General features: G+C 35.2%; 2 protein-coding genes and 1 long non-coding RNA gene across 3 annotated transcripts in view; 2 read left to right on the top strand and 1 right to left on the bottom strand.

Moving 5' to 3' along the window:
- Positions 1-1,871: 1,871 nt before the first annotated feature.
- Positions 1,872-8,986, top strand: LOC103150827 (C-type lectin domain family 4 member A-like). The gene is made up of 7 exons (XM_007570577.2): positions 1,872-2,064; positions 3,773-3,853; positions 4,990-5,082; positions 5,157-5,342; positions 5,438-5,598; positions 6,816-6,934; positions 8,529-8,986. Exons 1-7 carry the CDS (start codon positions 1,995-1,997, stop codon positions 8,674-8,676), a joined length of 858 nt encoding a protein of 285 aa, XP_007570639.1. The 5' UTR covers positions 1,872-1,994; the 3' UTR covers positions 8,677-8,986.
- LOC103150826 (uncharacterized) lies at positions 5,998-6,563 on the bottom strand. Its single transcript, XR_477594.2, has 2 exons — positions 6,147-6,563; positions 5,998-6,077 (listed from the first exon to the last, which is right to left on the bottom strand). It is a non-coding gene; the product is annotated as an uncharacterized LOC103150826 (long non-coding RNA).
- An 833-nt stretch (positions 8,987-9,819) lies between the features above and the next one.
- LOC103150828 (C-type lectin domain family 12 member B-like) overlaps positions 9,820-11,638 on the top strand; it is a 7,588-nt gene continuing 5,769 nt past the window's right edge. Inside the window, exons 1-3 of the mRNA XM_007570578.2 lie at positions 9,820-9,983; positions 10,218-10,283; positions 11,064-11,171. Of these exons, the coding sequence (XP_007570640.1) occupies positions 9,914-9,983; positions 10,218-10,283; positions 11,064-11,171 (244 nt within the window). The 5' untranslated portion in view covers positions 9,820-9,913. The remainder of the gene's footprint in view (positions 9,984-10,217; positions 10,284-11,063; positions 11,172-11,638) is intronic.

An 11,638-nucleotide genomic window follows, 5' to 3' on the forward strand; every position in this document is an offset into this window, starting at 1 on the left:
TGTTTCCTGTTTTATGTTTCAGATCATCAGTAGAGCTGAGGTGCATTTAGATGATTATAAAAAAACATGAAAAAACTGAATCTTTCTCTGTACTCATTGTTCTTTTAAACCAATAAATTTTCTAAATCCTTTCCTGTTGATTGTTCAACCCTGATGTTCTTCTTCTGCAACTAATAATATGATGGCAGTTTTTTATGTTCCCTTTAGAAAACTACTTAACTCTCTCCCCTCTCATGTTAGTCCTAGAATTTGTAGATTTTGATGCTCATTTCTCTCAGAATATGTAAAATAATATGTTATAAAGACATTATTATTGTTAACTTATAACAATAACTTATTTTATATTTACTATGATATTGTTTTATTTATAATAATGTAATGATATTATCATATACTATAATATGAGTAATAATAATAATAATTTGTATTTTATATTATTAGTGGTATTATTATAGAAATAATAATAATCACAAGAATAAGAATAATGTATTTAGTGTTAAAACACCAAAATGGAAGCTGCAGGATTTAAAATATACAATTATTTATACATTTTGCATATTTACCAGACTCCTGCGGCATTGTGTTGTTAAAGCTGCCACAAAATCCTTTCTGAACAACCCTCATTTATTTTGTGTGACATGAGAAATAAAGGCAAACGAAAACGCTAAAGTGAATTGCGATAATCATGCATCATAACATCGGATTGCAATTAAATCAAACAAAGTAAAAGTGAAGTTCTGCATCTTAAAGAGAGAAACATAAATGCTCTATATACTACAGTGTGGTTATCTGAGCAGAAATCCTCTTCTACAAAACACCTGCACTGATTTTTACATGTGAATCTGGTATCAAGAGAAAACAAGAATCTCACTGTAGACTGTAATAATGGCAACCGCCACCAGGAGGAGACAAAGTGTCACCAAAAACACGAGCAGCCGCAGGAGAGACTGCAGCAGCTTCTGGTGAGAAAACAGGAAAATGACTCAACAATTCAACTAAAGACTGATTATATTAACTTTAAAATCTGTTTTTAACTTTAAAAGGTCATTCATGTTTAAACCCTGTGGTTATTTAAGTACATCAAATGGTATAAGTTCTGGAAAGTTCTGAGGATACTTGCTTTTCTCTTTCTTTGTTCTTTTTTTCATTTTTGGGCATCAGTGTATAAAATTGATCATTGAATATTTACTATGATAAAATCCACAGTAAACTCAAACAGCACCAAGATATTATATGAGAAAAAAAAATCACTAAAGTTGTTTTGTTGCTTTGTAATTATAAAACTACAAGGTTTAATAAAGAACAAATTTATAAAACTATATAAAGTTGGTTTATAAAAGAAAGCCCATGTAGTTACTTTTATAAAGAAACCATAAAAGCCACTAACTATCAAACTAAACTTAGAAAAGTCTGACCAAAGATTCCCATATGCTGACTTTCAATCACAGTTTTTACATTTATTACGAGGAATTCAACCAAACTTAGATTTCATAGTAACTCAGTTAGTAAGTTCTTTCAAAGAGTCATAATAAATTGACATATTGTTACTCCTGTAGGTGGGAAGGATCTAGAGGTCTGTGCTGCAGCACATCTAAAGAAGCCTCTGATCACCAACCAATTAGCACTTAAAGAAAAGATAAAATGGAGGAAAGTAGTTTAATGGAACAAAGGCAGAGAGAATCATCATAAGGTCTGTAAAATGGTCACATCTCTGCAGACCCCACACATCCTGGACACAAACCGTTTAGACTTTTCCCTTCAGGCCAGTGTCACCAGAAACAGCCTCTTCCCTCCCAGTTTTTCTCTGATGAACACTTGGTCTAAATGTCCCTCTTTGGTTTCATAACTTTGTCTGAAAAGAAGAAGTGAACATCCTGTGTCGACTCAGAGCCTGAAAACACTCAGAATGACGTTGAAGCGTCTCTGTGGAAGTTTAACTTTGTTCGTCTCTCTGGGAGATTAAACAGTTTTCTGCCTCTTGTAGGTTCTTAATCATGGAGGAAGAACTGAATTATGCAAATGTGACTTTTAAGACTATTGGTGTCTTCACACACATCGACTCAGGTGAGGTTTTTATTTTACCAGTTTGATTATTTTGATCAGTTTTATTTTCATTCAACACAACAGTTCAAAACTTCAACTGAATCATTTCCTTCTCGTTTCTGCGCATGTTTGCAGAAACATCTCTGCAGAAATACACATTGTTCAAACACAGAACAAGAAACCAAAAAATTATTTTTCTCCTTATATAATCTTCACAACTACAGAGCAAAATGTTTGCATTTTTCTTCATAGTAATAGTTAATATAACGACCATTTACATCAGTGAATGAACTTCAGGTGCAACATCTGCTGCAGGTAATTAGTCCAGGAGATCTCTGATCACCAGCTGCAGGTTTTACTGTTTTTACTGTCATACGGCGGCGTATCAGGGCCATAGTAGATTTAAAAAATGAAAAAAATTTCTGCCAAAAACTCAGAAAGGTGGAGATTAATCTAAAAAAAATTATACAAAAAAAAACAAGAAAATTTCTGAGGTTAAAAAGTTGAAAATTTTAATGAAAATAAAAACAAACATTTTGAGAATAATCTCAAATTTTCCAGAAGAAACTTGGAAATTTCTGAGTTTGAGAAGTCCATAATTTTGAGATTAACCTCAGAAATTTTTAATTTGTGAAACTCAGAAATTTCCAAATTTTTCAAGAACATTTCTGAATTAATGTCAACATTGAATTTTTAAATTAAATTTAGGAATGTTAGACTTCTGGAGATGACAAATGTCCATGTATTTTTTTTTTTAGAAAACTTCTGAGCATAATCTCAACATTTCTGTTTTTTGGCAGAAATTTACTCCTTTTATCCACATCAGTAATATTTTGTTGTACAGTAAACCATTTGGTTTGGTTCTCTTCTGCTCTGGCCTACTTTCTCTAAAGTATTTTAGAAATTAGCCTTTGCACATTTTGCAGCTTTGACCAAGACTTTTGCAGAAGTGTCATGCCTCGTAAAACGTCATGTTTCCATGGCAACGTAGAATTTCTTATCACATCTGGGTTCTGAACACTCACTGCCTCCTTACCTGACATTTTAAATTAAATTGATTTATTAGTTTATTGATTTTTTTTCCATACTTCATAATTCAGAAAGAAAAATAAATTTATGTTTTCCTTTAGAATGTATTGATTTGTAACTTTGCTTTTCAAAACAAGTTTATTTTCATGTTTAAAATTAGCAGCTTTAGCAGTAAATGAGGACAGACACTGGATGGAAGTGACTCAAATTACTTTGGGAAGCGATTCTCAATGAAAGGCTGAGTTTTCACATCACTACATCAAAGCTTTATCTAGTCCAGTGTTTCTCCACCCTGGTCCTCAGGCCCCCCTGCTCTGCATGTTTTAGATGTGCCTCTGTTCCAGAACAGCTGATTCAAATGATTGCATGACCATCAAGTACTGCAGAAGCCTGTTAATCACCCAGAGATGCAATTCAGGTGTGTGGCAGAAGGGAAACACCTAAAACATGCAGGACAGGGGGTCGGTGAGGACCAGGGTTGAGAAACACTGATCTAGAATGTTCTTCCTTTAAAGTTTTAAATGTTATTATCGCCACCTACTGTCCACATCTGTTATTAATCCCTAAATCAAACATAATGTTTAGCTATTTTAAGTTTTAGAGAACAAAAAATATGTAAATGGCAGAAAAATGCAAAACTAAAAAAAATCACACATTTATATGCTATTGTTTTGTTTTCTGATTTTTTTCTTTTCCTTAGAAAAATTGAGCCTTAAAGAAATAATTTACGACGAGGTGAAGACAGAGGAGAAGACGCAGGACACACATCCGATCATAACAGGTAACCTTGTTCCCGTGTGACGTCACATTTCCATGAACTTCGTAACTGACAGCCATTTCGGTTGCTATGACAACAATAAACAAGACAAGTTTAGAGCTAGCTCTCGCTTCTCCTTTCTAAACAATAAGTACATTACAACTGTTGAGTACTCTACCCACCTCTGTATAATACCATAAATATCAGTGATATTTGCTGTAGTACTTACTGCTTAACTGGCTAAATTAGCTTAGCTAATGTAGCTTTTATCTGCTAGCTAAGATGGACATGTAGCCTATACTCATACAGAGTTCGTACATCCAGAGTTGGGTAGTAACTAGTTAAATTTACGCAATTACGTTTACTTGAGCAACTTTTTTTTAAAATGTACTTTTAGAAGTATTTCTACTACTCTGTACTTTTGACTTTTCCTTGAGTAATTTTATTAAGAAGTAACTCTGCTCTTATTTGAGAAACTTTTCTGCATTTTCTACCCATTGAATAAAAACCAAAAATTCACCAGTCACAGAAACACGGTAGTTTTTTAACTGATTTGGAAAAAAATTATTTTGCCTGATTTTGTTTTTGTTACTTAAATTAATTATTGTCGTTTTTGTCCTTAAAATGCCAAAATTTCCATTTAACTTTAGAATTTGGTCCATCTGACGATGTAATTTTTAAATATTAAATGATTGATAATTTGATCAGTCTTTCAGTACTGGTGTAGAGTTTTTACCAAATACTCTTGTGTAATTTCTTGGACAGATACTTTTTACTTTTACTTGAATAAAAATATGTTGAAGTAGCGCTACTTGTACTTGAGTATAATTTTTGTGTACTCCACCCACCTGTGTGTCCGTCCTTTATAAATGCAAAACATTGATAAACATTGATTGTCTTCATGTTCACTGTTAACCACATCGTCAAAACGTTTCCTTTCTCCATTTCATGCGGGTCGATCCCGACAGCAGCCATTTTGTTACTATATTCTCTTGCACATTTGGTCAAGAGAGTTAAAATACTTTCTTTTTGTTGTCTCAAACGTTCAGCTATGTTTGCCTTGCCTACCAAGATGGCGGAGATCATGTCCAGTTCAGACTTGTGGGAACTATGTATTAAAACTGAAAATGTTTTACTTTTTATTGATCTGGTTTTCATAGAAAATGAAAAGAGAGCTCAGTTTCACCCTCTGCCATTTTTGGGGATGATCTGCTTCATCCTGCTGCTGGCCATCATCATCCTCAGCGTCTACTGTAAGTCTGTCTGTTTCTCTGGCCGTCTGAGCGTCTACCTGAGCAGGTAAAACATTTTAAACACCTGACTGCAGTCACGTCTGAGCAGAGGAGACAGTCAGGCATTTTAACGAAGCAGAATCGGAAGCTGGCGGCGGTGAGTGCAGCTTTACGGAGACGAACAGCAGAACTGCACCGAGAGAGAAACCGACTCAACTGGACTCTAGACGTCATCCTGGAATACAACAACTTTCCTGCGGCTGAACGCTGCCCACAGAAACGTTAGAAAAACAGATTTTAATAGACCATTTCTGCAATGTTTTAAATCCTTTAAGCATCTTAAGCTTTTTAATCCGTGGTTTTTATTGTTTTACAGAGTGTACGCCTTGCCCGAACGGCTGGGCGATGTTTCAGTCAAACTGTTACCTGTTTACAAAAGACGAGTACAGCAACAAGTGGAAAACCTGGCAGCAAAGTCAAGAGTTTTGTGTGAAAGAGAATGCAAAGCTGGCGGTGATCGACAGCCAGGAGGAGCAGGTAAAGATTTTAACCATAAAAATCACATCCAACGTTTTTTAATTAGAGTGAAAACAAATAGATTTTTATATGGGAAGATGTTAGGAAAGTTACATAGTAAAAAATTAATAATGTTTTGGTTTATTTAGCCTGTCAGAGAAAAACAGTTTTTCCTAACTCATATTTTCATCCTGTTATTGCATCTGTAAATGTAAGATTTCCAAATTAAATATTAAATTTACAAGCTAAACTGAATATTTAAATTTCAAATTAGTATTTAGTTAGGAAGCTAAACATTTGGTTCCCATCAAAATGTTTAAGTTTGAGCAAAATATTTAGTTTCCAAATTAAATAGCTAGCTCTGTCATGTTGGTGTCGAGTTTTCTAACCCACATGCAGAAACACTCCAGAGACAGGAAATACAATAGTGTGATTTATTTACAGTGAATTCAAACAATGAGAATTAGGATCCTTGGTTCGTCTGGCAGATCTCAGGGCAACTAGGGGAGGACAGAGATGATTAGTCAGGACCCAGGAAATTTGCTGTTTGGCGGAGGTTGGAGATATACCTGTTCAGGGGGAGTGTTGGACCGGGAGAGGACCTTGAGGGTCTAGAGGCTGGTCAGCAGGTTGAGATCAGAGGTGGCGGCAGAGGACGGACAGGTAAGACTCAAGGCAGTGAGGGTTCCGTCTCGAGGGTTGACTGATGACCTGATAACTCCGGACCAGGGTAGCTGGGAACACAGAGACAAGAAGGGTCAGAATCTGGGAACAAATCCAGGTAGAAGTAGCTCAAGGTAAGCCGGTACCATTACTGGCTAACACTCTGGCAGAGAAGTGTCAGCATACTTCTCCATTTATATGCCTCCAAATGAGTAGATGGAGGACAGGTGTGCAGACGCCGACTCGCCCTCAGGAGGAAGGTCTCAGGCTCCCTCTAGTGGAGAAAAGATGACAAACCTCAGGATCCCAACAAGCTCTGAATTAAATATTTATTTTGCTAACTAAATATTAACTTTCAAATCATTTTTTTTTTTTTTTTGTGAATTAAATATTTAGTTTGGAACTCTTAAATTTATAAATGTAGTAATGATATGGTGAAAATATGATTTTGCTGATAATTTGTTTACTGTGTAACTTTATAAATGGCATCCTGTTTTTTTGTTTGTTTGTTTGTTTTGTTTTGTTGTTGTTGTGGTTGTTATGAGATTTTTAATCTTCTTTCTTTTAAAATGCAGGAATTTATAAACAACAAAACAAAAATATACCACGATAAAAAGCACGGCTACTGGATCGGGTTAAAGAAAGACACGGAGGACATGTGGACGTGGTCAGGCGGCCGGAACCTCTCTGTGACGTAAGCACCACGCAAACAGAAGAAAAACTTCAGCATTTCCTAATTTCCTCCCAACCTTTTCACCTGCAGGAGTCACTGAAAACCCAGAAATACCCTCAGTAGTTTTCACAAGCAGGAGGTGAAAGGTTGCAGTGAAGAAATCACTTCCATCGTTCAGCTCCTTCACTGGACCGCAAACGTCAAAATAAAACACAAACTGTAAAACGGAGCAGTGCTGCCGCCAAGTGGTCTCACCACGCACTGCAAGGCCTCATTTTCACACATACTTAATTCACATAAATTAAACGGGTCAAACACCTCCCAGTGTTTCTGTAAATCAAGCTGAACTATTTTTTATGACCATGATATATTTTTTAGACTTTTTGATTTACATTTATACAAGTAAACTTCTTCTTTTGCAGAAACCTTTAAGAAAATGTTTGCTTAAATCTATTTTTTGAAAATGACTGCACAAGTTTAGGATAATTTGGCTCCTCAGTGTTGTTGTTTGTTATTAAGGTAAGAACATTTTCACCAAACAGATCAGAAGAGGGAAAATTAATCAACTTCAATCGATTTCAGTTCATTTACACCAATTTACAACATGCATCATGTTTACACCCAAAACATAAACTGGAACAATTACTACATCCGTGTCTCAATTATTTTAATGACATTATTAATACTGTTCAGGGCTGAAACAATCAGATTAATACATAATTACTGAGTCATTGTCAACTAATTTAGTAATTGATTAATGCTTAACAAACTCAAAAAAACAAACTGTTTCTGGAACAACACAGTCAGAGCAGAAATTAAGCCAAAACTGTACAATACATCTGAAAGGTGCAAATAAAAAATCCTAGATTGGTTATAAGTGATAATGTTCCCGATCATAAAGGCAGATCTAGGCAGTCTAATTCTATGCTTCATGCTCTGAGAGACATGCTTTATTATTTATTTTACAATATATTTATTCTTCCTACTTGCACTTTATGAATCATTTGAAAGAAGATTTGTTGCAGTTTATTTTTACGTTTGACCAACCCAGTCAACCCGTTGTTTTGTTTATTTATTTCCACTATCTGTTTGAGTCCTAATTTTCTACATGTTTGACCAATTTTATGAAGCTATTTGTGCGCTGCACTGGTGCAGAGTTATCAAATGAATTTTAAATTTTATAAATTTATGTTTGTGTTTTCAAAGTTTTAAGTTAATTGATCAGTTTTAGTGTATTGGATCGATATCGGCCGATACTAAACCTTAGATATCAGCATCGGAAGTGAGAAAAGTGGATTGTTGCATCCGTACAACAAAATGTTCATTTTCTTCTTTACAAAATGAATTTGATAGTTTGATTATTTCAATTTTAATTTATTTCTAGTTATGGATTAAAAGGCTTTAGTGGTTAAATGAAAAATCTGCAGAATGTGCCAATTTATCATCAGTAGAATAATTATTGGTTTCAGCCCTAACACTGTTCATTGTACTGGCATAAAGAGATGCAGCGTTACAGAAGGAATCTCTTCCGATTGGCTTCCTAAAACAAGCAGCCGGTTGAAGTTTCTTAGGTTTGAGCAGAACCGAAGTGACTCCATGTGTTTTCTTCCTTCAGCTTCTGGTCGACAGAAGAAGCTGGAAATCGACTCTCCTGTGGTTTAATTAACCCGCATCTCAACAATTCATCCAACTGGGCCAAAACCAGCTGCGACATGAAGAACCGCTGGATCTGTGAGACCAGAGTCCTGATCCGACCCGATTAGGATCCACAAACTGAACCAGTATTTATAACTATTTAAAACTTAAACTGTTAAAACCTTTCTGTGTTTCCTGTTTATTTAAAAGGATCTGATGAAACGCCTCAGACAGGATCTCTGGATTTATTTCTGTGCTTAAATATTAAACCAGGCACATAATTTATACTGAGAAGATGAAGCTCCGTTGTTTCCTACAGACACTGATGATGTATTTTAGCTCTGCATGTTTTTCCATCCTAACAGGATTTCTGATGCTAAACGTTTCTGGAAAATCTGTCATTTTATTTGTTTTTAAAATAAACAATTAAAATTTCTAAAAAAAAAAATGTTTCTGAAATTTTCTCATCATTTTTTCACACAGTGATGTCCAAATTGTGGCTCAGGGGCCATTTGCGGCCCTCTGGATGATTTTGTTTGGCCCTTGGTCCACAATTCAAAAATATAGCAAATAATTTCTGATTTTGCAAATAACTTTTTCTTAAAACATTCATGTATTTAGATGCAAGACAAAGTGTTATTCTTTAATTAAAAATGTTTTTTTTTAAAAGTCCTAAAACTAAAGTTTCAAAAATAATTACCTGTCATTTAAAACAGCAACTGTGTAAGACCCTGTTTATGTTTTGGATCGATGATGATTTAGACTACTTTTCTACAAAAATTTGATTACTTTGCTTTATGAAAATATCGTCTATTTAGTATGTCATCTAAGACATAAACACAACAAACATCTTAAGAAATAAATGTGGCCTAAGAGGGAATCAACTCTAATGCGGACCAAAAAGTGAACTCTGCTTCATCTAAAATCTTTTCTTCAGAGGTTTTGTGTCGATTTCTTCAGTAGCTTTTGGGGCAGCGCCCCCACAGGCGAGGAGGGGAACAGGTTTTTAAACTAGTTTGGATCGTTTGACACAGTGTAGTGTTAAAGTGAACCACAGCAGCTGAAGATGTAACAGATGTTGAAATTTTGGTCCCCAGTCAAAGCGAATCTACTCAGTATCAGGTGTGAAAACAGCCTTTGGGTTTGACTCCAGCAGCTTTGCACATGTTGAAATGTGTCAGCTTGTTGTATCACAGCGGTGAGGAAAGGTTTCCCACAACAGTTTGAGCAATAAAACATCCACAGACTCTGAGGTTATTGTAAAATATGTGAAGAGGAAGAGGAACCTGTCTGAGCTGCAGCTGATATGATTCAACGGCTGTTGGGCATTTTCTGATCAGTTTTCAGTTATTTTCTGTGTGAAGGATGGAGAACAACGGGGACGAAGTCTGCTATTCTACAGTCAATATCAAAAATAGCAAACCTTCTCCGACAGGTAAGAGACTCCACAAGTTTCATGAGGTTTAGGAGGCAACAAAACTCAAAGCGCTTTGTTAACTCTTTAGAAAGTTAAAACTGGATTCTTATTACATTACATGTAATAAGCCTTAATCTTATTTTATCAGTGAAATCTCTTATTATCATACAAAAATTCATTCAGTATTTTGTGCCTTATAATTTTCCTGTATTGTGAGGATGAAGTGAATCATCTGCTGTTTCTGTGCTTCAGACACTGAGGAGGATTCAACCGTTTACTCTGAAGTGAAACAGAAGAAAGCTGCTCCTGCTCAAACCAGTAGGTGTAACTATAATCCATCCGTCTGAGTTTTTCTCCATCCACTTTTCTCTGCACACACAAATCCTGAAGGACAATCAGAGAGACGAGTTTATTGAGCAAAAGAGGGAACCCACGCATGAACAGGGGGAACATTAAAACTCCCTGCACAACGACACCAGCCAAAGACTGAATGCAGGTCTTGTTTCTAAATCTGCAACTAGTAACATTAATATTAATATAAATATTTAATAAATGTAAAAGAAGAATAAAAGGAAGATGAAGAGGAAGTAAAAAAAGATGCAAAGCAACGGTGGCTCTGAAATGCAAAACATTTCAACAAACCAAAAGTATGTTGTATTTTCATTTGTAATTGTGTTTAATGTTTTGTGATTTTTTTATTTTGTAGTTGTTAATGTCGTTGTGTTTTTGAATATGTTTTTGTGTTCTTAAATTTGCAGTTGTGTGATTTGCTGATGGAGTTTTGCACTTCAGGGCCTCCATACAAACACACACTGTGTCACGTTTGGTTTTAAGGTGGATAAAATTAAATTAAAATAGCAGAGTAAAACATGTACTTCAGAGGAAGAGGAAACAAACGGTTAAAACTATCGCAACATTTAATTGTGATCTAACTTTGAGTCAAAAGGTTCAATCAAAGAAGTTAAATTTTATTAGCGAGTTTTAAGGCAGAAGCTTAAATTTGACACTTTTGCTACTGTAGACAAAAATAAACGCTATTGAAAACCACAATAATAACCATGTTAATGTTATTAATGTGGTTGTCGTTGTTTCTGTCAGGTCAAGAGAAAGAGGAAACAGCAGCTCTCTGTGACTCTCGCCTGATGCTGGTGTGTTTGGGGATTCTCTGTGTCCTGCTGGTTGTGAGCATCGCCGTCATCGTCTACAGTGAGTTTCACCTCAGCAGAATAAACCTCATTTAGCAGAAGTAAACTGTTATTGTGACAGCCTCAGGGTAAATAACAGGTCAAATTGAAATCAAGTCAAAGAACATTTGCAAACAACATTTCAAGTAGTAAGGTGAAAAATAAGTTTAAAACATATAAATTAAAAACGTAACAAAATTGCAATGTGTAACATAATATTATGAAAAATATGTAATTCAAGTAGATAAAAATGTGGCAAAATCGTCACAGGGCAACACTAACTGTTGTCGAGAAAAGTCGAGCTCATCCCACTTCCCCATGCTGGAGATTTTAGTTTAATAATAACAATAAATAAAGTTATCTTTAAAACTGATTATACAGGTGACATCAAGACCCAACAGTAGAGTCAGAAGCCAGTTCTTAGCTAAAGCGAACCAGAACATTGCAAGAATCAAGCAACATGCCATCACGTGTTAGATTTTCCACTAT

This window comes from Poecilia formosa, unplaced genomic scaffold (genome assembly GCF_000485575.1).
Source record: "Poecilia formosa unplaced genomic scaffold, Poecilia_formosa-5.1.2 Scaffold263, whole genome shotgun sequence".
NCBI lineage: Eukaryota > Metazoa > Chordata > Actinopteri > Cyprinodontiformes > Poeciliidae > Poecilia > Poecilia formosa.

Excerpts from the sequence above, each read along its gene's own strand:
- LOC103150827 (XM_007570577.2), top strand. The coding sequence starts at position 1,995 with ATGGAGGAAGAACTGAATTATGCAAATGTGACTTTTAAGACTATTGGT. Across the intron at positions 2,065-3,772 it reads CTTCACACACATCGACTCAG|AAAAATTGAGCCTTAAAGAA; the intron begins GTGAGGTTTTTA and ends TCTTTTCCTTAG. Across the intron at positions 6,935-8,528 it reads GGCCGGAACCTCTCTGTGAC|CTTCTGGTCGACAGAAGAAG; the intron begins GTAAGCACCACG and ends TTCTTCCTTCAG.